General features: G+C 57.8%; 1 protein-coding gene across 1 annotated transcript in view; it reads right to left on the bottom strand.

The window, feature by feature from the left end:
- Positions 1-845: 845 nt before the first annotated feature.
- The window catches only part of LPCAT1 (lysophosphatidylcholine acyltransferase 1), a 39,674-nt gene continuing 15,654 nt past the window's right edge, over positions 846-24,865 (bottom strand). Inside the window, exons 2-14 of the mRNA XM_007471906.1 lie at positions 23,319-23,461; positions 17,321-17,535; positions 14,945-15,057; positions 13,581-13,641; positions 13,229-13,287; positions 11,638-11,672; positions 10,315-10,369; positions 8,488-8,570; positions 5,901-6,026; positions 5,185-5,338; positions 4,776-4,874; positions 2,275-2,416; positions 846-1,069 (exon numbers count right to left, since the gene is read on the bottom strand). Of these exons, the coding sequence (XP_007471968.1) occupies positions 885-1,069; positions 2,275-2,416; positions 4,776-4,874; positions 5,185-5,338; positions 5,901-6,026; positions 8,488-8,570; positions 10,315-10,369; positions 11,638-11,672; positions 13,229-13,287; positions 13,581-13,641; positions 14,945-15,057; positions 17,321-17,535; positions 23,319-23,452 (1,461 nt within the window). The 5' untranslated portion in view covers positions 23,453-23,461 and the 3' untranslated portion in view covers positions 846-884. The remainder of the gene's footprint in view (positions 1,070-2,274; positions 2,417-4,775; positions 4,875-5,184; positions 5,339-5,900; positions 6,027-8,487; positions 8,571-10,314; positions 10,370-11,637; positions 11,673-13,228; positions 13,288-13,580; positions 13,642-14,944; positions 15,058-17,320; positions 17,536-23,318; positions 23,462-24,865) is intronic.

The following is a 24,865-nucleotide window of genomic DNA, read 5'->3' as shown; positions in this document are numbered from 1 at the left end:
CAGGCCCCGGGGCACCCGGCCCGGGAGACAGGAACGCCTCCCCGCATTTACACCCCGGCCCACCTCATCTCCCCGACATTCAATGCTCTGATCGGAGCTGACACTTTGGTGAAGTGGATCATGTCGCACGGAAACAGAAACCCCAAAAGCTGGTATAAAAAGGGGGGGGCTTGTAAAGGACCGAGGAGACAAAACAGTGGTTCCGGGCCGGGTGCCTCAGTGGCGAGGAGTTCCCTGATCGAGAGAGGCCGGAGGGAGAGTTATAGCTCACAGCCCCAGACAGCCTCAGGGTCTGTCAGGAAAAGGGCCTATAAATAAGCATCCCCTGACCCTCCAAGGAAGATGAAATAGAAAAGCAATTCTCTTTTCGTAAAAAAATGCTGAGTGTTTCCTGGAGTATCTAAATGAACTTTATAAAATACTCATGAGCTCCTGCAAATATAGAAACGTCGAAAAATCAGATGGCGGTTCTGCCCACCGATTCCACCGAGGTCGGCAGAGACTTTGTGCCGGAATCGAAAAGCGGGTGACACGTCCCGCTTTCAGGCGCGTGTGGCAGCCGACGGCCTGCGCAGCCTGGAACGGACCAGCAGGGACGGTGGGAGAGGATGGAAACAAAACGGGAGGCTCGAGGTGAAAAGAGAGCAACGCCCGGGCCGGCCCCTGAGTGCCGCCTGGAAGGGAGCCCCAGGAGCCGCCCCCATGAGCTCACCGCGCCCGCCCGTCAGGGCACGCACGGCCACGGCCTCGGGCCCGCGCTGCGCTAGGACTCGGGCCCGAGGGCAGGAAAGGGACAGCGCGTGTGGGAGCGTGGAGCCCGGATGCTGTCACAGCAAACAGGGCGGCGGCTGCGGAGAGGCCTCGTCTCTCCGGAACCTTACGTCCTAGTCCAGCTTCTTATGAAAAGGCTCCGTCCCAGCGGCCGAGTTTTCGGGGCTGAAGTCGGCGCAGAAGCCGTTGGGGGTGGGAGCCGGGGGCGTCTGTGCGCAGCTCTGGGAGTGCGTCTGCTCGGGGTATAGGTATTCCTCCGCGAAGTCGGGGTACGCTTCGGCAAACCTCTCGAAGTCGGCTGGAAAGACAAAGGCACCTTGGTTGCCGGCCTGCGGGGGCAAAGGTCTAGAGTCTGGGGTCTCTCCCTGGCGCCCCACTCGCACCCTGGGGGCGTCATGGCATCTACATGGACCCTCGGGAGGCCACGAGAGGCACCGCACCTCAGTTTTCTGTGTACCCCATTCCCCGTGAAGACCAGGGTGGCTCTCACGTCCTTTCGGCTACTCCTGCTCTGGGGAAACTAAAGGGTCAAGTCAGGGATGTATTCTGCGTGCTCAGCATCCTGGCAGCGGCCTCGTACCCCCGAGGCAGGAGCCTCGATGGACACAGCTAGGCCCTGGGGACACCAGGTGCACAGAGAGTCACCCCGAGCCATCGTGGGGCCTGCGCGGCTGTGTGTCCCCCGGTGGCCCTGGGTCCCGGCGTCGGGGTGGGGAGCGCCCTCGGGCTCGCGCTGGGGCACCCTGGGGGCTCGGTGATGCTCAGAGGCCCGGGTCCCAGGGCACTGCAAGCTCCAGCGGCGGCAGGGAAACGCGTGCTCCCGCGGGGAGCGGAGCCCCCTCCACGGGGAGTCTGTAGTCGGTCAGGGCTCCGAGCCTCGGCAGTAGCACCCGCTCCCCGGGAGGCGCGGCCCCCTTTAGCGCAGACACGCGCGCACACCCGGACCAACACGCTGCGGCACCTGCCTGACATTTGGATGCGATTAAAAGCACATCCAAACACGACGTGCACAATGACCTTTCCTGAGCAAACGTCTCCTCTTACTTTGGGGAGATTATGGGCTCATCCTCAGATGTGTACGCGGGCCGGCGCGCTGAGCGGGCCGCCTTCTGGGGCTCCTGCTGCCCCCACACCCCCGGCCTCGGTCCCCAGGCGGGTTCCGGTCCCAGTTCCCGAGGATCTCGGCTGTCCCGCGTTGTGTGGCGACAGGTGACGCAGCCAAAACCCCGGGAGAGGAGATGCCCCAGAAATCGGTCCTGACGGGCCGGGCACGGAGTCCCTCCCCCCACCGGGGACCCTGACCTCAGCCCGGCCGCAGCCCCGGGGATGGCGCCTACTTTACAGCTGGGCTGGGAACGTGCTTCTGTTAATGGCCTGCAGGAGCGAGCTTGGAAGCGCCCACCCCAGCCCTGCCAGGTTTCAGGAGAGCCTGGCGAGAGTGCAGGGGGCAGTGCCTCCCCCACCTCGCACTGGGGGCGTCCTCCGCGGCTCCCAGCCACTCACCGAACGTGATCCTGCCCTTCGCTTCTTGGTCGATCGCCCGGAAGAGGTCGGTCACGGCCAGTTCAGCCACTCCCAGCGCGGTCTTGAGGATGCCGGCCAGGGCGTGCTCGTCTATGCTGCCATCCTCCTGCGACCCGTACATCTGCAAGGCAGGGGCAGGCGTCACCCCGTGGCCTTGCCAGCCCCGACTGTCCAGGGCGGCGGCTTCTCCTCTGTGGCGTTCCCAGCTCTCCGGCTGGCCCAGATACCACAGGGTCAGCATGGCCGGAACTCAGCAGCACGACCGAGCCCTCGGGAGCCCTGAGCACCTCGGGCAGCTGGCGGCCGGGAGCTGAAGGCTCCCGGCTCCTGTGGGTTTTTCTTTTTTTTGCGGTACGCGGGCCCCTCACTGCTGCGGCCTCTCCCGTTGCGGAGCACAGGCTCCGGACGCGCAGGCTCAGCGGCCACGGCTCACGGGCCCAGCCGGACCGGGGCACGAACCCGCGTCCCCCGCATCGGCAGGCGGACCCTCAACCACTGCGCCACCCGGGAAGCCCTGCTCTTGTGTTTTAAATCCACCAAGAAAGGGTGGTATATACACTGCAACGTGAGGACCCGGCGTTCAGCCTTTGGCTGCGAGGTGCCCACTTCACGGATGCGCACCTGAATGAACACAGTGCAGCTGTGAGTCATGGTGACCAGTGAAACCGCCAGGAAAGGAGCCAGGCCGCCCCGCCGCCGTGAGACCCCCCCTTTGAGAGGGCCCTGGGCGGCCCACATAACTGACCACCTCAGGGACCCTGCTTCTCCTCTCCCGTGCCCTAATTCCCACCCTTACGCTTTAAATTCGCCAAGAAAAAGTGAACCCCCAAAGCCCTAGGCCCCTACCCTCAACCCTGACAAAGGCAGAGCCCCAGACCCACACTCTCGCCCCGTGACCTGTGACCTCGCTGCCCCCAGGGCGCGCCGTGTGCCCTCCGGGACCTGTGAGTAACAGACCGTCTTTCCCAAGCTCCCTGATGGCTGTCGCCGAGGGCGTACTGCAGTCACACTGAGAGCCCCAGGGGCCGGTCCAGCCGCAACCCTGGCTACCGACGGGCTGAGACCAGCACACGACCGCATTCCATCCTGCGCCGTGAATTCCTGACGTCCTCCTCCTGCTGCCCCAGTTTGGGAGGAGCGGCCCCCGCCCTCCCCCACCAGCCTGACCAGGGGCTGCAGGAGAGCTGGGGGCCGTCACCGCTGCGCCGTCTGCGGGCTCTCCCCCCCACGCTGGGGGCCCCCTGACCAACCTGCTCCCCAACCCCCTGGACTTCTTGGAGCGTTCACTCTGCCCTCCTGCCTAGAGGTGGGCTTCCCGCAGCGGGATGTCCACGTGAGCAGGACACACCGGCCCCGCCGTGGGGATGCCCGGGCACGGGGCCGTCCGCCTTCCCGGGGGGGCCCGTGAGGGGTGGTCACCGCAGGGGAGGTCGCCGTGGAGCAGTGCCAGGCGGCTCCCCGCAGCCCTCACACCTGCCCTCAGGTGGGGCCTGGTAGCGCTGCTACAAGGTGCTCATGCGTATGCTCAGCTGTTTCACTGAGCAACAAGCTGGCCACCTCCCTGCCAGCCACTGTCGTGGCAGCAGAGTCCACCGCGAGATGTCAGAGAAGCTGCTGCAGGGCCACCAGACGGGGCGTGGCCAAGGCAGCACCAGCACAGGGGCGATGAGCCCAAGGGCAGCCCTGGGAGGTGCCCGCCAAGGCCGGAGGAGGGGACAGGCTTTCTGAGACGGCGCTACCAAGGACCGCCGCCGTCTGATTAGCCCCCATGGCCTGGCCCGCAGAAGCCGCCCTGCACCGTGGGGGACTCTCCCAGTGCGCCATGGAGAGGGTCTGCTGGGGTCACAAGGGAGAGAAGGCGTTCTCCCGGCCCTGAGTGACCGCGGCTTCCTGACCTATACGTCATGTTTTCGTGAGTCTGGCTGATGTGAATTGCACCTGTGAGACACAGACAGAATGTCTCTAGGTGGCAAAGTGAGCCCAGCTCCATCCTAGGGGTCTGACCAGGTGAGGCCACGCTCGAGGGCATCCAGGTGGATCTGCGGGCGGGCCGGGGCCCCATCGTGGGCCTTCCCTAGTCTCCCAGACTCACTGCACCCATGGTGAACGGCCTGGCTCTGGGCTACGCCGGGGCAGGCGGCTCCTTAGTCCCGAAGCCCTGCTTTCCTCTGGTCAACACGCTGATGGGGAGGCCGTGTGGGAGACAGAACCCACTGGTCCTGCTCAGGCATCCAGGACTCAGGAAGACCCTTCCCCACACTCTTCTTGTGAGTGAGGGCTCGGGTTCCAGGGAGAAGTCAAGCAGAGAAGGTTTGCGGGCCTCTTCACAAACAACGGCTATAGTACAAGCTTATGTGAGAAGAGCAGGCAGACGGTAAGTTTCCCAAAGCCATAAGGGGCTCTAAAAGGTCTCACAGGCCTCACGTGACCCAGGTCTCACCGACCCCACAACTTAAAAGCCACGTAAACGCCACACTTACCTTGAACGCCAGCTGGATGGTGTCCAGGGTCTGCGACGGCCGGCAGACGACGGACAAGGCGACCACATACTCCCGCATGTCCATCTCCCCGCCGCCTCTCTGGGAAGAGACGCTTTCAGGAGACAGCCCTGCCCGCTCCCGAGCATGGGTGTGACGTCACAGGCCTTTTGGCAACCCGCTTAAAAAAACCCCCAGCTACAGGCGTGTTTATCAGCAAACGCTGATTTAAAGCCAAATTTCTACGCGCATTTGACAGCATCTTTGGGGGAGAAAATACCCCAAAAGACTGGGTGGCTGGCAGGATGGGCAACAGGGGCTGGTCTCCCCTTCTCTGCTTCCAAAATTGTCTGAAGAACATTTCTGTCACAAGGGAAACAGCTGCCCCCAAGCCCCCGCAACAAGGCCTTACCTCATCAAACAGAGCAAACAGGTCCTCCAGCGCCTGGGACTCGGGGACCTCCAGCTGCGCCGCGAACTTGGGCAGAGTCAAGCTCCCGCCCTGCTTCAGCCTGGCGCTTTCTGCATGTCTGTCCAGATCGCGTTCGAGTTTTTCTGGTTTTAGCCTAAACAAAACATGAGGGGAAAATTTTCTTTCAACAAAATTACAAAATGCTGAAAATGGCAGATTTACTGTTATGTATTAAGACCCAACAAAACATTAAAACGATTCACAGACCAAGCAGCAGTCAGTCCTCGAGAAGAGAGGCTCTTCCAGGAGCTCGAAGGCTCGAGTGTGCCCTGTGTGGGCGTCTGCACAAGCACTGACACCCCTGTGGTGTGTGGGCCCCACCCTTGGGCAGGTCCTCAGGGGATGGTGGACGGCGGTGGGGGGGTGGGGGGCGTCCATAAAGAGACGGCCAGGGCCGACCATTCGGGGTTTTAGACACTTACTTCTGTGTGGAATGAAGCGGGTATTTGAAAAAAAGAGAAAAAAACAAAACAAAACAAAACCCCGAACCTCAGAAAAAGCACCATTAATTATCTATATTGCCCGCCACCCGTGACCTCCAGCCCGGTCACCAAGTGCCCAGGCGGAGACCCTGCGGCGGCCTGGTGGGTGTCACAGGCGCCCACAGGAGCACTGCCTCCAACTGGGTGCTCGAGAGAAAGCAGCAGGGAACTCACCCCAGGCCCCTCACCAGTCTGGCAAACTCTAGGAGGCACGTGTCCGCGGGGAGACGAAGCTGGCCTTCCGCCAGGGCCAGCTGGCAGTCCTCAAACGTGTAGTCAGTTACGGAGACGCCCAGGGCCCTGCGAGAGAGGAGGGCACTGCCATCAGCCGCCCCCTCGGGGCAGCAGAGCGAGTGTGCTGGACGCTGAGGTGGGCGGAAAGGTGACGTTTAAAGGCCACGTTCAGGGAGTCCCTTGGTGGCCTAGTGGTTAGGATTTGGCGCTTTCACTGCAGCGGCCCGGGTTCCATCCCTGGTCGGGGAACAACCCTACATGCCTCGAGGTGTGGCCAAAATAGAAACAAACAAACAAACAAATAAATAAAATAAAGACCACGGTCAGCACTAAACATAAAGGCCGAAGAGCTGACCCCAAATCTCAATTACGTGGAACCTGGGGCTGCCCCAGCTTTGTGGTTAGCCTCGTATCGCTGTGGTTTCCGCCCACTAGGGAACTAGCATGCATCTAGCGCCTTAAAGAGGACGACGCTGCCCGCAGTGGTGCTCAGTTCAGCTCAAGTCATCTTTGCAGGCAGCAGGGGCCGCTGCCATCTGTGCTGGCGCCACCCTGAAGTGAGAGGGAGAGTCAGAACCCAGTCATTCCAAGAGCGGCGTCAGATTTTAAGAAAAATAGCCTTCTCCTGACTATTATGGAAAGCACGTTCATGGTAGGAAATCTACCACATAGAGAAAACTGCCCCCCAACGCCCGCTCCGAAACTGAAAGGGCGTTTACTCATTTCGATGGGACAGTCGGCCCTCCGGATCCGCGGTTCCACATCCAAGGACGCGGAGGGCGGCTGCACTAGACTGTCTCACATAAGGGACTCGAGCCTCCTTGGGTTTTGGTCTCCGAGGGTCCTGGAACCAGTCCCTGGCGGGTACTGGGGCATAGCTATAGTTCCTTGTTGCCATGGCAACGCTGTGTGCAGTCAGGTAATAAGGAAACAGCGACTTTGAAGGCTTCTTCCCGAGGCTGCTAAATTCCCCTTAAGAGCACGTAGGCCTGGTCGCGTGGGGACAGACGCCACAAGTGCCCCAGGAGCTCCCGGGCTATCCACAGGAAGGGGGACGGGGCTGGCTCAGGGCCGCCTGCAAAGCTTGTCAGGACCCCGGCCCTTCCCAGGTGCAGCCCCGGAGTGACTGAAGACCAGAGAGGTGACGGCCCACGCCTGTGGTTCTGGCTGTGAGGCAAGGGGAGACCCGATGGGTTTCTGCCCTTTTCCACTGAACATGACGTGTCTCTGTTAACACAGATTATATGACGCCATAAAAGTTTCTTTAGGATACATATTTAAAATATTTAATAGTTAATTTGTCTGAACACGAACTAAAAAAAAACAACAAAAAAATTACACCTAACCTGTCAGGCCTGTGACTCTGTGGATATTATTTTCTTATCTAGAGGTTGATCAAGGGTGTCACTCACTGCCCTGACTTCCCAAAAGCTGGGAGGTGAGAATCTCCCGCGTGCCGGCAGCTCTGTGTCCGCATGTGGGATTCGGAGAAGGGGGGCCTGAGGGGAGCGGGCGCGTTTTGCTGGACTCCATTTCCAGCGCCTAACACTCTGAGGGCGCCTGGGCGGACTGAACGCCTGGCTGAGTTTCATTCACGTGTGCTGAGGTTAAACGCTTGATTTTGCTCAGTGTGTCTCACAGAATGCACTAAAGCGGGGACGACGCATCCGTGGTGAGGAGATGGACTTTCCCTTAGAAACTAAGTCGCACCAGGGCAGCTGTGGGCACCTCCCCACAGGTGACACCGTCCGAGCACCCCTCCAGGCACTGCGACGCATCCGTGGTGAGGAGATGGACTTTCCCTTAGAAACTAAGTCGCACCAGGGCAGCTGTGGGCACCTCCCCACAGGTGACACCGTCCGAGCACCCCCCCAGGCACTGCAGTGGCCGAAATCAGAGGCAGCCCCTGCCTGGGAGAAGAGGGGGGGGGAGGGGCTGGGACTGAGAGGAAGGGTGAAGGCACCCGGGGTCTGGGCTGAGGCTGCCAGGGCCTGAAACAAGCGGGGACTGCAGGGAAATAGGAGGTGAGAATACTCCTAGCTACACACACACTGCGGTACGAGCAGCGCGAGATCAAGTGCACAAATACCACACTTAGCTCGGCGGGACGGAGTAAGAACCTTAGTAACGCTGTCTGGGTAGATGGCACGTGTCGAGGACGCACCAACTCAGGCCCCGCTGCCTGTCTCCAAGGGACGCACACGGACGCAGCCCCCATGGGGACTGCTGGCTAACGGGGACGTTTGCAACGTGCAGGATTAAGGGGCAATGAACCATCTTCCGAATGCTGAACAAGCAGAAATGTCCTCCAACAGAATCAGGAGACAAAGCATGCAGCCAAGCACACGCTGGCCGGTGCTCAGCCGAGGCTGGCTCCAACCGTCTCCCCGACGCCGCTGACTGGTTTTACAGCGAGGCCGCGACACTGGCGGACAAGGACACTGGGTAACGAACGCTCAGGGAGGCCAAGGGCACCTGGGCTTCCCGCAGACCCCGCCACCCCGCCGCGGAAGGGGCGCGCACTCACTCTGCCATCACGCGCCGCACGTTGCTGGCGTACAGAGTGGGGTCCTGCTTCTCGTCCTCCGAGGGGGTGTACACGGGAAGGAACTGTGCACACAGAGACGCCGGTTACCTGCATGAGCACAGACACTGCCCTCGGCCCCCCACCACCACGATGACAACCTGCTCCCGGACAAATCAAGATCTCTGTCAGAGCACCCTCCACTGGAATCGTCTCTGGAGCTGTCACTGCCGCCCGTGCACGCACACGCGTGCACAGACACACACGTGCGTAAACTCACAACCCACCTTTCCTCACCAGGAGCACCACTCCTCCGACACAGAAGCCCGTGAGTCGTGCTTATGACTTCACACAGGGGCTTCGTCTTTGGAATCGAAAGAATCGCACGGGTGCTTGCACTCCTAAAGTCTCGGTTTTGTGTTGTGGGTAACACGACAAATTATTTCCACAGGAAAGACTCTTATTAGCTTTTTGACAACTGCTGCATTTGGAGAATATAATAAACTGTCCCAGGAACGCGTGTCTCTGCGTGTTTTAAATAAGTACGTCTCACAGCCTGTGCCAACCCGCCATTGCAGAAAAGGAAAAAGACCATCACGGACCCCTTTGTTTTAGTGTGGATATTCAAGAACACAGGAACATCCCCAAATCCTATCAGTTCTCACCGTATAATTCTAGTCTCTCACTTACTGCTACCTTTTTAAAAACTTTGTAAGTCGCAACAGTTCCTCTTATTAGCACTGGCGTCTTGTAGGAGTGACACAGAAGAAAGAATTTAGAGTGACTTCACAAAGCCATACAGTTTCTTTCCAACTCTTAAAATTAGAAACCAGTCTGAAATAGAGCATCTTCCTTGGAGTCTCACCCCGCTGCTGCCTCTCGGCCACCAGCAAACGAGACACATAAAACATCCTGGGTTGCAGGCCAGCCACCCTTGGACTCGGGCCATGGCCCTTTCAGCCCAGTCCTTTATAATTAAGTGGCTTATGTTCTACTGAAGTGAAAAACCTGGCTGAAAGCCGGGCTCATTTGTAAACTCAGTATTACTCTGCAGTATTCATCAGAAGGTAGCAAATGAGATGCTTTAAGTTGTGTAAGACTCATCTCTCATTTTCAGGTGTAGGAGTGGCAGGTTAATTGCCCTTTTAAGAAAATAAACTCTATTCCTCATCCACTCAATTAAATTTACAGGCTGCACGAATGTGACCATATTTATTTGAGTAGAGAGGACAGGTACTGTGACTTTAGAAATGGGCTGAATGCTGGGAGGCAGTCTACCTGGTCTGACCAAGGATTAAACGGGATAACAGTAAGATAAGTTTAGCAGTACGGTATCAGCAGTGTCAGTACTGGGTAAAAATATAAGCCGAAAGCATCAGTAATTGCAGGTATGCCAATCTTACGTGCCCTTAAGCTATGCTAACCATAATGAAAGAATGATGGGCTTAGTTTCCTGTTGATTTTTAAAATCCTATCTGAATGGATAAAAAGTCACTCGAGAGACACAAAGCTGATGCAAAACCCCTGGGAAGCACCTTTAAGGAGCCATGAGAAATGGAAAAAGTTCGAAGCAGGACAGATGACATATAACTTTGTATCTGTACAGATACCAACACGACACTGTATAATATTATATCTACAGAGACCTCTATATGTCATTGTATCCATATAACATTATATGCACAGAGACATCAAAATAACATTGTGTAACAGCTGTATCTATAGAGACCGCAATATAACATTATAACAATACAGACAATATAACATTGTATAACATGGCATCTGTATAAACTCCCGGACAACATTGTGTAACACTGTATCTATACAAACCTCAATTTCCACTTGATTGTGAAACTGACACAACGTGAGCCACAGGATTTTCAACCTTAAAAATGAATGGATTTCGCAGCACTGGTTAAAAGATTCTCAATTCCTTTCAGTTAAACCACTTCTAGCTCTGGAGCAAAGTCTCCAGACCCCGCTCCCCTGCAGAGGGCACCACCGAGCAGGCAACTGTCCTTCCGGAGGGGATGCTGAGCCTTCCTCAGCCTAAATCCGAACCTTAAACACACCACCGAGTGATCCGGCTACTTTGATTAAACAGAAGTCTCCACTGAGCTTATTAAGCGCACGCACACCCGCCTGGCTGTGCCCTGTCTGACCTCCGGCTCAGGAGGTCTCGTCTACCTGACCCCGGCCCCTCCTGGCTGTCCCAGGCCCTACATCATGCCATCCCCACGCCCGGCCTCAGCTCTCCGTCCACCGCCCACTTCCACCTCATCACTGCCAGCGCCAAGCCCAGGCCACCGGGACCCTGAAGGACCCCCTTCCCAGACATTCCCCAGCTTCCCGCCCACTCCGCCCTCCAGCCTCAGCAGTGCGCCGCCCCCCCCCCCCCCCCCCCCCCCCCCCAGCCCTGCCAAGTTAAGGCAGCAAGGCCAGCGCTGCTCTCCCAGTGTTGATTCAGTTGTTTGTTCATTGACTGACTGCCTCCTCCCATGAGAACCCAAGACCCAGTGGCCCACAGAAGGTGCTCCATAAGCATCAGAAGCAGGACGAAGGGCTCTCCCTTTGCAGGTGTACTTTAGTCTCTGCATTTCACCAAAGGCTGGCGAGTCCATTTTCCTGAGTTTCCAGGTCCGAGATTTCCTTTAATTTTCTTCCTGGCTTCTGGAGTCCTGGGGGGCCCTCGTCCCCTAAGGACCCCCGCCCCGCCCCGCCACCCGCCACTCGGACGCGCCAGGGCCTCGGAGGGCTCTGCGTGGCCTCACCACCCGGCCCTCCGCCTCCGAACGCCAGCCCACATGCCGGCGCCTGGACCCCCCGTGCGCCCCCAGCGGCCGCGCGGGAGGAGGCCCCACGCTCCCCTGCTCCTCTCGGGGCCGAGCTGACAGACACAGGCGGGAACAGAAGCTCTCAGTTACCTTCCCGCCAGGGCCGAGGACAATTGGCTCGAGCCCTGGGATCCAGGGGCGGGAAGGCCAGCCTCGCGCAGCTATAGCCTCCCTGGGCCGAAGCGAACTGCCGCCCAGCAGCAGTGGCCCTGCGCTCCGTTTCTGCCTTTGCTAAAGTAAGCAGCACGGTGGTCACTGGAGCTCGGGCCTGCTTTCCTGGGAGGACGGGACCAGCAAGACAGGGTGGGGTCTGACTTACGCTCCGGGGCCTTGCCACGTCCAGGTGATGGTGTCCTGGGGACAGGAAAGAAGCGATGAGTCAGGAAGGAAGCCCTGGGTACCCCGCCCCTCCTCCTTGCCCGCGGGCATGCCGGCCGCGCCCCGCCCTCGCCCTCCAGGACCCCAGAGGCGCTGTCTTCCCCACCAGCCGCGTCCCCTCGCGGCCAGGGGAGGAGGGGGCGCCCACCACCGCAGGTGCCCCCGGACCCGCTCACCTCTCCTCCCACGGCCCCGGGTCGCCCATCCCAGCGTCCGCCCAGGACCCCGTCCTGCCCCCCTTCTGCCTCCGCCTTCTCCGGGCGCCCGGGCCAACTTCAGCCCGTGCCCGGACCTGCTCTGTGCTCTGCAGGCCCCGCCCTGCCCATCACCACCACCTAGCCAGGTGATGCTGTTGGCAGCCTCATTCCAGCTCCACACCCACTTGAGCCCCCAGGGTTCCCGCCTGGACTCTCGGTCAGAGACGAGCCCCCAACGGTCAGCCCCGGGCGGGGGCAGGGAGCGCGGAACAAAGCCGCAGGGCCGCATCGCCCCCACCCCGTGCCTGCCTGGGGTCCCACGGGGACATTTCAGATGCCCTCCGTCCTCAGCCACCTAGGCGAGGGCCGTGGGTGACACACGCCCCGCTTCTATCCTGACACCGGTCACCCACCAGGGCTTCCTTCTCTCGCAGGCCTGACACCCACCCGCACCCTTATGTCTCCTGGAAACCCACCTGCCACGGGGCGTCCCACACGCAGTCCCCAGCCCAGCCCCCTCCACGCAGGTCTGTGCTCAAACCTCAACCAGCCAAAGAGCACGTGACATAGACCACGAGTGCAAGGCAGGGGTCACCGTTGCCCGACAGCCGAGCTGAATGTTCCCCAGAGAACCCAGTGCCGTGCTTCCAATACGCGGATGGAACAAACTTAAAAGGGGGAAAATCTAGAATCCTACACACTGGTGATGGATTCTCATTCTCAGAAAGTGGCTAGCGAACGCATCTCTTCAGAGCTGTAAGAACAGCTGTGTCTGCCGGCCATGTGGCTGCCACTTCTGACTGGCACTCACACACTGGGCCTGTCCACACCCATGGGCACAGGGTCAGTGCACTGACCTTGGACCACAGGGCCCTGGCCCGGAAGAGGGAGGGCTGGTGCCCACAGATGTCACATGGGGGTTACAGGCAGGGTGGCCCAGGAGGGGTGCCCAGAGGCACCAGAACCTCGTCCAGGCCCCCCACCCTGCGAGCTGAGCTGGGGTCCGTCGAGATCACCTTTCTGCACCTGGCAGAGGGACCATGGAGGCACTTAACCTCCTGCTTGCCAGCCTTTGGGAACTAAATATTCTCAGTTTTAAAATGTCCCAGAGTGCGAGCTGGGAGGCAAGAGCCACTGAGGACCCGGGGGTCTCACACCTACATGTCAGGCTCGAGGAAGGGCCAGGGCTTTGTGATCCACGAAAGCGGGACTTGTGAGCTAGTGCTGGGGAATGTTGCAGAATGCCAGCGTAGATGGAGACAATGTCCTGAGATACCGGGCAATTCTCAGGCCCAGGAAATTCACTGGACATTCGTGCCAGGAAAACACACTCACCAGTTTGTTTGGGTACCGCAAAACCACCGGCTGGACGGGAACTCCTGGGATAAACGCACCTGCAGAGGGAGAAAGGGACGCCTCTTATTTCCACGGCAGCAAGTCCGCTGCCCACACTTCCCGTGTGGGTCTCAGAACAAAGTGGGCTTCTCTGACAGGCCTTCCCGGTCAGCGGTCATTCAGTGCTGGGCAGGTTTCCTCAACATCTGTGCCAGCCGTGGACGCTCAGAGAAAACCCCAGGGTCACAGGAAACAGGCACAAGAGCATCTCCTGGCTGAGGCACTTTGGTGGGAGTGAGGGTCTCCCCCGCCTTCTCAAGGCAAAAAAGAAAGAATTAAGAAAACTACTTACCAGGCTTGAAGGTAATTAGGCAGGTCCTGTTGGTACAAGTGCCTTCTGGGAAAATCATTATCTTGAAATGGAAAAGAAAAAATCAGCATCAAAGGGACAGTTCCCAGGGGCCAATTTCACAACCTATTTCCTCTAGTCCTGACGTGATTTCGGTACTTTAATTATACTCAGTTGAAAAAGTTAAGATGTATATAGAAGCCTTCATTAATTTCCCTTCTAACTGCTGGTTTGACTAAAACCTGGAAGCAACGCAGGTACGCAAACAGCATGTGTCTTCTTGGGCGGTGGGACGTGTGAACAGGTGGCCTCAGTGCCCACCCGCAGCTGCTGTGCGGACGAGATCCCCCTGCCTGGAGCCGGCAGCCACGAGCACGAAGCGGGACAAAGGTGCAGGGATGGAGAGCCCGTGGCTGAGTACGGGGCCTGGGGTGGGGTCGGGGAGAGGCTGGGGCCGGGCCAGGGGCGCAAACGCCCACACCATCAGCGGCAAAGTAACGCCCTCCTCACCAGAACCTCCAATCACTCCAGCTCCCCCTGACTTCCAGCAACAGAACGTAAGCTAACTTTCCCCTGCGTGGCGGAAAATGCAGCCCGTGAGGCTGCTTGCAATCCCGAGCCCCGGAGAAAGATCATCTCCAAGGGGCACCGAGTCAGCGTGGGACCGGCCCCAGCACGCCTGCGGGTCAGGCAGGTGAGCTGAATGGCGGAGGGGCTCAACCTATTCTTGTGTGGATGGCAGCTGGAGACCCCAGAAGCACAGCCCCCAAAGGGCTGCCCGTCCTCGGGCGTGGGTGCCACAGCAAGGCCTTCAATGTCTTCTGAGCAGCCAGAACCCAGAGAGTCCTGTGGGATTTCCAGCTTCTCAAGTGAAAAGAAAAACTATACATATACAGCATCGGTCAAACGCACCCACAGCTAACACTGGCCGAGGCCCCTGCTCCCCGGCCCGGGGCAGCCTTCCCGATGCCCCGAGGGAACCAGATACATGCCAGACAAGCCCGGAACCTTCAGAAGCAATGGGGTACACCTTGCAGCCTAACACAGTCTTCAGACACGAGACCATGCTGACCCCAGGGTCAGGGCAGCTGGCTCTTTCCGACACAGAACTTAAAAGACCATTCGGGAACTTGAGATGCATGTGAGAGTTGTTTCCCCCTATTTCTTTTATTTTTAAAACGCCAGAGGCCAAACCACCCGATAGTCGGCGCATTCTTGGATTTGCACCTCATCGGAAATAAAACGCAACACGAGGAACCCAGCCTCCAGGGAAAGCAAGCTCCGGCCCTCGTGTTTCCCTTTCCCCTCCAATCCCTAAGGTCGCCTCCTTTGGAATAACTGCTGAGAACGCAAGCTGTGCTGCACACCTGCGGCCACTTCCCGCTGGACTGCGCCCGCCTCCTGATCACTTCCACCGTCTTCCTGCGAGAATCCTGGTCCATCCGGGACACGAACACTGGCCGGATGTACTTTATCAGAGCTGAAAGAGAGGGGGGCGGTGCTCGTGTTGGGGTGGCTGCCCACAGGGCCCGGTGAGAGGTGAGCCCCCCAGAGGTGCCCCGAGGGCAGGCAGCCCGTCAGTGCGGACCACGAGGGATCGGGGAGGCGGGGGCACTGAAGCTTCAGTGGACTTAGAGGATGGCCAGAAGCCCTGCAAACTGCGGGGCCAACGGTAACAACTCCAAGCGTTCTCAGATGACAAATCAGGAGAAAGAGACAGATGGGGCTGACCCCACGGGGAGTGGAGAGCCTTTGGTCACCCGTGTCACTGGTGCGGGGCTGGGGGCGGTGAAGTGGGGAGGCCCCAAAGCCAGAAGGGCCTGGGGCACGTGGCTCGGACCCCACCAGCCTCGCTGCGGGCTGAACTGTGTCCCTCAGAGAGACAGGCTGACGTCCTAGCCCAGGTGCCTGTGACTGACTTCGTTTGGAAACAGGGTCTCTGCAGATGCAGTCAAGTTCAGATGAGGTCACACTGCGCTGAGGTGGGCCCTGATCAGTGACTGGTGTCCCCGTAAGGAGGAGAGAGGGAGAGATCGCCACGTGATGACAGAGGCAAGGACGGGGTGATGTGGCCGGGGCAGGCCCAGGAGAGCCGGGACCACTGGAGACCGGAGGGCGGCCTGGGATGGACTCTCCCTTGGGACCAACCTGCCGACACCTTGATTTTGGACTTCTGGCTCCTGGAACAGTGAGAGAATATGCATTTCTGTAGTTTTGAGCTCTGTGGTCTGTGCTGCTTTGTCACGGCTGCGCCAGGACACTCACACAGACCCCATTCCAGCACCACACACACGGCCCCCAGCACGTGTGTGAGGTCAGGGCTCCCTGGCCGAAGCTGATGGCGACACCCAGCACGCTAGTCCTCTCGGGCGAGGATGTAAAGGCGGGAAGGTACTTCTTAGAGAACTTTGAACTGATGGCAGGCAGAGGCCGTGGCAGTCGGTCACCCTCCTGGGCCGGTGAGGCCACGTCCCCACCTGCTCTGCCCCAGGGCCACACCTCACTGGTACCAAGATGAGCTCTGAGCTTCTTTTCTGAGCATTTCTGTTACTTGTAGAGAGTAATATTTCATGACCTTTACGTCTTGGAGGTCTTCCAAAAAGCAAAGAAAAAACATTTAAAAAAAGAATAAAATTCTATCTCGTTGGGTCCACGGCACTCACAAAATCTCAGTGCGCCTCAGTGGTAGTTTTTGCCACGTCCTGAAACATTTCCCTTCTTCACCGAACGGGAAGCCTTTTATCCCTTCCTCACCACTTACTCCTGATGCTGCTGAAAAATGACCATGGGAAGGAAAGGGAGGTTCGGTGTAATCACCCAGAAGGATGGGGCGCAGGGAAACAGGCGAGCCCAGCGGCCGTCCTGGCCGAGCACGGCGCCGTTTCCCAGGGGGCGAGGGGGAAGGAGGCCGGCTCACCTGGCGGGGGGTGGGTTTTACCGGTCAGAGCTACTCTGTCTACACGGCAAAGAGAAGAAAGCGGATGAGGAGGCTTTTCCCAATTCCTGGCCGGACGCGAGGCCCAAGGCGCGGAACCCGGAGGGCTCTCTGGACCCAGGACGGCAGGGGTCCCCGACTGCGCGTGTCCGTGGGGACCCCACCTGAGAACTGCACGCTTCTGAGGACAGAAGGGAAACGCAGTCTCTGTCCCGCGAGCCCCGAGGCCGGACAACAAGGGCCCGATGCCTGCTTCGCTGAAAGGCCGCGGGCGGCTCTGTGGTCAAGACATTTGAAGCGGTGGGTAAATGCATGGGAGGGGCAGGAAGGAGCCTCCCCTGGAGCCTCCGCGGGGAGCGGGGCCCTGGGGCACCTTGATGGCAGGCTTCTGGTCCCGGAGCTGGGAGAGGACGCATTCCTGTGATTTTAAGCCCTCAGTCAGCTTTGGTGACGGGTTACGAGGTCTCAGGATGCTCATCCACCTGGATTTATGGTACAGAAACTGACCCAATGGGACAGTTACTGAGTTGTCCCTAACTTCTAGAGCTTCTGTGTGATGAGGCTGACACGTTCTTGTTAGAACTTCAAGGAGCACTGCAACACCTTATAGCCAAGGGCACTTGCGCGTTAATAAAAAACGAAAATCACAACAGTATCACAGAAGAAATCACAACAAAGAAAACAGGGATGCAAGGCCCGGTGCCTATTTCACGTGGGTATGAGCTGAGTGGGCGTGGCTGTGCTGTCACCGTGACCTGGACTGGCCGGCACTGGGGGTTCACTCCCAGCAGGACGGGGGCTCACTCACTTCCCCATATCGGGATGTCCCTGCTCTCCGCCTTCATCACGATGGAGGACATCGTCATGGTGACGGGGATGGCATCGAAGTAGGAGGAGTGCGGTGCCAGGGTGAGGATGGCGGCCTCGGCGGGCAGCGCCTGCCGCCCCTTCACGGCCACGCGGTGGAAGCCGCCGGCAAACCACATGGTGCGCATGATGGCCTTGAGCAGGACGTCCACGACCCTGCAACAGAAGCACAGCTGTCAGTCCCAGGCCTGGCGGGGGACGCAGCCCCATTGCCCACACCCCATCGGGGACTGTGCCAATCCCAGGAGACCTGCCGCCACTGTCACTGAAACGTCCGAGGAGGGAAGGGAAGGAGGCTGTGCTTTCTCCCCTCCGACTGCGCACATGGGCAGTAGAACAGCTGTCGCATCCGTTCACCCAAGAAAACGGAAGCCCTCTCAGCCCCGTTACGGGACAGCAGCATGTGAGAAGCGAGGCCCACAGGACAAAACTAGAGACACAGACACGTCGGGTGATCTGTCAGCATCCTAAGGATATAAGTTTTAAATGAAAAGAAATCATCAGCACCTAAAATGCACACTGAAACGTGGAGAGGCAGCAGAGCTGAGGTCAGGAGCAGAGACGTGCTGGGTAAACCTCACCCTCGCCTCCCACAGGTGGCCTCAGGCTCCGGGATGCAGCTGTTACCTTCCGGAAACCAGCCTTTTCTGGATGCAATTAGATGGACAATAAATTTGGAAAACAGAGTAAAAATCAGGCTAGATTAAATGAATTTGCTTCTTATTTATTCTTTTATAAACATATGAGAACTTAAGCATCTAAATCTGCACATTCCCTTTCATAGGAATCTCTGATACTACAAACCAGATCGCTGCTCACGTCACTGAAACCACGGTGAGTGATGGGCCGGCGGGCAAGCGACTGCAGGCCACGCACCCGAGTCCTTGGGAGAAGGGCCATCTTCAGAAGGACCCATGTCTCGCTGTGCTGCTGCGCTACGTGGGTGATCAAATTGGGTAAAAATCACGGCATAGAAGCACAGGAGCCTAAATCCTTAGTGGACTGATTTCCCAAGGGGCTTAACAACCCTCTCAAGAGAATTCCCAAGATGAGCCCCGACAGATCTGAGCGGGTCTCTGAAGCTTCACCGCGCCTGCAAGGAGCCACCTGGAAACAACCTCCTCCGACCACGGGCAGGTCCTGCACAGTCACCCAGGCAATGCGGGGGCCAGGCTGGGCGCTGCGTCTAGAGCTAGGTGACAACAGAGCACGCACTTCCAGTCGTATGTTCTACTGCGCATTTCACATGTTAAAATGCACTTCTCTGCATGCATGTTATTTTTCACGATAAAGTCATTTACAAAAATAAAAGCCAGTGGATGTCAATTGATGCACAAGGAGAAAGAAACAAGACTGCGGGGGAGGCTGCAGTGGGAGCGCAGCCAGTCCCAGGAAGGCAGGGCCAGGGGGAGAGCTGGTGAAAAGGGGGGTCGAATCTCAGCCCCTCCATCGGAGACACACCCACCACCTCTCGGGCCCAAAGGTCAAACAGTGACAGTGATGTACTGGGACAGGAAAAACCAAATCTGATAATTCTCTAAGGTCTCGGAGGAACTCTGCCCCCAGGCTGCCGGTGGGGAAGAGATGCCTATGGGTGTGGGTACCAGCCTCAGAGCGGAGCCCCAGCCACTGCCCAGTGCAGGGCCAGCACCACGGTCCCCAAGGCAAGGGTGCCAGTGACACCGGAGATGCCAGAGCTTCTCCAGGGGAAGGGAATTGGGAGACAGATCTACGTGCTCAAGGGCAGGGACCTGCACCCCGACTCCATCTGTCGTTCATCACACAGGTGGACACCTCAGACTTGGACGTGTGGGCAAAACCAGCTACGTGATGGATAAGAGGAGTATGACCCTGCGGAGACCCGAGGGCAGGCATCAGAAGAGACGTGTAAAAATCCACACGCATCAGGACGTTACGGTGCCGGAAGAGCCCGGGATGCTCTGAAAAGGTCCAGAGGACAAGAGAAAGAAAATACTCTTGGAAATCAAAAGTCTCACGCAGAAATACCAGTTCCCTAAGAAGGCTCAAAAACGCGGAGAAGGGGACCTCCCAGAACATGCAGGAAAAAGAAAAGGACGGAACTATAAGATATAAAGAAAATAGTTTCTCAGAGTTGAAGAAAGACCCAGATCTTCAGCACCATCTCAAGGTGCTGAGCAGAATGAATTTTATGAAAAAGACTCATATTATTTCCTTTGAGAATTTTTCAAATTTCCAGCGACAAAGAGAAGAGTTTAAAACCTCCCAGAGAGGAACAAACGGGCTTCTAGCATCAAAGCTGCAGGTGTCGGCAGCGCATCTCCAAAGCTCTGGGGACACATGACGTGAAACCTGCAATTCTATACCCAGTCAAACTACCCACCAACACAGAGGAGAGAATAAAGACATTTCCAGACACAAGATGCGAATGAGTTCCTCCCGTACATCTTCCTTCTGAGAACCCAATACTCCAGAAAATCTTGGAACGAAGATGAAGAAAACAGGTCCAGGAAATGCAGATCATGCCTGAGAGTGCAGCAGAAGAGAAACACACGCCACGCAGCGGTCAGGGCCCCGGACCCTCTGGGAGGAGGATGAATCCCAGGCAGTGGCCGCAGGACTTTGGGGGTGGAGAATTTTGAGGCTACACTCAGGGCTCGTTATTCTCTTGGTTAACAAGGCAAAATAAAATCCGAAATTCTGTGAAACGGAAAACACAATACAACTCTTGTAGAGTTCAGATTTTATTTCACAGAGCAGGCAGATGTGCAGGTGACTGAGAAACCGTGCGAGAGAGAGAAGCACGTGGTGATGCTGACCACCACCTTCACCCACCCCGGGGCCCCGCGTGTGCAGATGCGCAGGCCGCCCGGTGCCCCTCGGGGTTGGGGTCCGACGCCGACGGGCCCAGAGCTCATGGCTCCTTCCCCAGAGTGACAGAGGCAACGGCAGAAAAGCCACACACACGTGTGGAGGGCGTCTGCGTGGCGCTGGGAGGAGGGACTGCAGGCCTGCCCTCAGCCACCCACCCTTCCCCACCACTTTGCTGCAACCACCAACTCGCGTTACTCCAACGAAAGTGAGAAACGCCACCAGTGTACACGTGGCGACTCAGAGTCGTCATGGAGATGACCCAGGGATGGACGTCCCCACACGGGGCACTCAGGAAAGGGCATCCTCTGCGATGGACCGACTCATGTCACCCCACATTCCTATGCTGAAGCCCTGACCCCCCAACATGACTGTATCTGGAGCTAAGGTCCAGTGAGGTCCCGGGGTGGGACTCTGATCCAGGGGACCGGTGTCCTTAGAGGAGAGGAAGAGGTCTCGCCTGTGAGGACGCGGCGTCTGCAGGTGGAAGGAGGTCCCGCCACGAGCCCTGGCTGCTGACCCTGACCTCCCACTTCAGCCTCTAAAACCGTGAGAAACGAATTCTGCTGTCTGAGCCCCGCCGTGGTACCCAGTTGTGACGGCTGAGTTGACCCTCCTGAACCCTGAACCCTCAGTCGGCCAAGGGCCAGGGCCTGCAGGACCGGCCAGCAGTGTCTCCTGCCCTGCCTGGTTGGGTTCTATAAGAAGATAAATACTATAGTTTTTACGACACTCTGTGTTTTGAAACACAGAGTCTTATGCGAAATTGTGTCGTTCCTCCTTTCATTGAAAACCCAAGATTTTATTTTAGGAAGGTCTGACCGACATTAACTTATATTCAGCAAAAATCCTCCCTGATCAAAAACAAAAATCTGCTCAAAACCACACAGCTGTGCCTGGCGTGAACCAACCCACCGCCACAGCTGATGACGTGATGTCCTCTCCTCTGAGTCCTGTTATTTTAAACTTGTTTCCTCCTAACTCCCCGTGTCCCAAACTCAGGATCTTCTGTCACTGTGCTTCCTTTGAGGAGCTTGGGGCCGGGTGTTTGTTCTTGTTTCCATGGAGCCCAGGGCTGTGCACCGAGTTCCCGAGAAACACTGCTGTTTGGAGACCCCGTGGGCTGCAGGGGGTGGGAATTCAATGTGGGTGGCATGTGCAGCTGGGGTACATGTCAGTGCACATATAAACACACACATATGTGCACACACACTTATGCACACACTCACACGTACACAAACACACACGCATATACATACACACATATACACACAGACATGCCCATATACACATATACTCAGGACGATGCTCAGGCTCCGCGTACCTGAGCACCCAGAGCTCTTGTGAACCTTAATCCCACATCTCCCCACGTGGGGCACATCAGGTGTGCACATCACACACACACACGCGCGCGCGCACACACACACACACACACACACACACACACACACACACGGTGCGTCTGTGAAGCGAGCGGGCTGTCGGAACTAAAGTTGGCTGTGGCCCATTTATCACCCGATGAGACCAAGTACATTATTGCAGACAAGAAAAGCTACAGGGAGTCAAAACAGGGAAACGGAAACAGCCCAGAGTCACCTGTTTTGAAAAGACAGACGCCGAGGTTGTGCAAGGTTTCCTCCTTTGTGGGAGAGGACAGCGGGGAGGTAGGGGAGCCCAGCCCCAGAACAGAGCGGGGTAGGGGGAACAGGGAATTAAGACACTTCTGATCAAATCATTCGTAATTTGTAAAAAACTACAAAATCTCTGCTTTCTAGCTCTGGGTTCTCAACCAAGTGAAAACTGAAATTCTGATTCCTATTTGGTCTGGATTTATTTTGCTTGATTATATATTTGATACCAAATTCATATTTTACAGTTAAAACATTAAAAAAAAAAACCCTCAAGGTAAAGCACGATTTCCAAAGAGATTAGAAAACCCAGCTGTCTATTCACTCATTCACTCTTTCATTCAGTCATTCACTGACCCATTCATTCATTCATTTGGGAGAGACTTTCCTGTCCCTCAGGCCAGGCTCCGTGCTGGGGACACACCCATGGAGACAGCCACGTCTACCTTCTGGCTTTTAGGGAGGGGGAGAGATCATGGTTCACTTGAAACTGGGGATGGTCTGAGGACGTGAAATATTACCACGCGGAGGGTGAGGGGTCCCCAGGCGCCACGCTCATGAAAGGCTCAGAAAACCCTTGAACCTTAACTGGCCATCTCTGCCCTGCATGTAACTGCTGTTCTGACCACGGCACGTGGGCAGCGGGGAACCAAGGTCCAGGATGGGCGCCAGTTTCCACAACCTCTCAGGGCATCAACATTCCAGCAGCTCAGACACTGGGAGAGAAAGGAGGGGCCTGAGCTGGTCCATAAACCTTGCGGGCCGGGCAGCAGGTAGTTTAGGCTTTGTGGGCCTGTGGCCTTGGCCACAATGACCCCTGCCCTCCAGGACAGCAGCCCTGGATGGTGTACAAATGAATGGGCAGGGCTGCACCCCAATAAAACCTCATTCACAAAAGCAGGCTGCAGCCGGGTTTGGCCTCTGGGCCCTTTTGCCAACCGCCGGCCCTGCGCTAAACTAAGAACACTTCTGTTCTGAATAAACCGTCCAAGGACCCTTAGGGTTGATCGGAGATGCAGACACAGGAGGTGGCCAGCAACTTGGTTTTACGACGGGAACGGTGTCTTCTAACACACTGGAAATACTCACCAAAATCCTTCCCATAGCTCAAGGTTTTCCTTCACTAGAAACGGCATGTAGTTTGAGTTAAGGAACAGCTTTAGGTATTTAAATACACAAGAAAATGCTGTGATTTCATGTCCTTTTGTGAGGCCCCTGTTGGATCTTCACTTAAGATGGATTCACATGTCCATCTACACGAAGCAGAGACCACACCTGCGGCAGCAGGCTGACACGTGGCCTCGAGGGCAGGGGACAGGGAAGCGCGGGACCCCTGTGCTCAGGGCACAACACAGCGGCCACTCGGCTTGCGGGGCCCTGGAAGGAGCCTCAGGGCAGGATGCTGGCAGGGGGAGCGTGGGCCTGCGACACCCCCCAGGGCCCCCACAGACGTGCACTCACCTCCGCCACAAGGCCAGGGGTTGCTCTGGTTCCTGCTCAGCGGATCCCAGCGAGGCCACAAGCGCCAGGGGCCAGGCAAGCAGCATCATGACGGCGGCGAGCAGCAGCCGGATGGGGAAGAGTGTCAGCGTCATGACGGCCACCTGCGGGGACAGGGCACGGTCACGCGGGGGACTGTCGCTGGGCTCCTCGCGCCGCCCCCGGCACCCGCCTCCCGCGGACGCTGCGGCCCAGTCCCTCCCCCAGCCACCGAGGGGACGCCTGGGGTCGGGGTGCTCTCCTGGCCGACGGCGCTCCGCCCACTCCCAGCACCCCCAGCAGGCAGCCCCGCCCCCGAGCCCCCTCCTCAGTGCGCCCAGCAGCCCCTGCACACACGGATGCTTTCACGGGTCCACAGGCACAGAGCTGGCAGGACTGGGCTCAGACCACAAGGAAGACGGGGACTCGGGGACTCTCCAACCCCAGGAAGTTACAGACGGGATGGGGGCCCAGCAGGGAGGGAGGGGGGCGTCCAGAGCCACGGGTCTGGTCCGGTGGACGCGGGGAAAGCAGGCTAGGGCTCCGTGGAGAGGGCAGGCCCTGCGCGTGACGGGGGACACACGGGTTCAGTAGTGGCCGAGTCAGGGAGGGGCCCCGGTGGACGGGCAGCTGTGACTGAGGTGCCAGCACTTCTGCATACAAAGTGATGTTCTGGCTCCACACTGGGGGTGGGGGACATTCAGGAACAGCGTGTTTCGTGACGAACTTGATCTCAGGAGGTCGATTAGAAAATAGGGGAGTGGAGGCATGACAAGACAAAACTCACAGAGCCTTACAGCCAACAGATGCAGTTTTTGATTATTTGCAAGAGAATACACTTGAAATACGTAGGTTTGGTGCACAGGAGACAGGAAAGACGGGAAGGGACTCAGGTCCGTGGTACCGTGTCCAAGCTGCTCACCACCACCACCCGCCACGCCCGTCTCTGCCACCTGCAGGCCTGCATGCTGACCAATCCCTGATTCTCTGGGGTCTCCATCAAGGCCAGCGCTGCCCGACAGGAATACGATGCAGGTCACGTGTGCCATTTTACATGTTCTAGCAGCCATGTTTAAAAACACAAAGGTGATGAAATTAATTCAACATGCAGTTTATTTAACCCAACACGCCTAAAATAGCATCATTTCCGCACGTACGTAGCACAAGGCGTGGACGAGCCAGTTCACACTATCCTCATCACGTCCAGGGAATCTGGTGTGTTCTGCGCTCACAGCACACCTCATTCACGCGCGCCACATTCTAGGTGCCCTACAGCCACGTGTGGCCTGTGCCGCCCACGGCCGGTGTGGGTCCAGACCTCCATGTGCTGTGACGATGGTGACTTTGAATGGCCTCTACCCCCGGCCTTCAGGGGCTGGGGTCCCCTGGCTGAACCTCTGGTTTCAGCACAAGGTGGAACAGGGCCGGTGACCCCGGGTCTGTCGTGGCCGCCGCTGGTGGCAATGCTTCCTGTTAAATGGTCGGTGGGGGAGGGGGGGGTCTGCTCCAGCAGGTCAGACAGAGCAGGA

This window comes from Lipotes vexillifer, unplaced genomic scaffold, assembly GCF_000442215.2.
Source record: "Lipotes vexillifer unplaced genomic scaffold, Lipotes_vexillifer_v1.1 scaffold1063, whole genome shotgun sequence".
Lineage (NCBI taxonomy): Eukaryota > Metazoa > Chordata > Mammalia > Artiodactyla > Lipotidae > Lipotes > Lipotes vexillifer.
The sequence above is the reverse complement of the archived record's forward strand: the minus strand, read 5'-3'. Positions and strand labels throughout refer to the sequence as shown.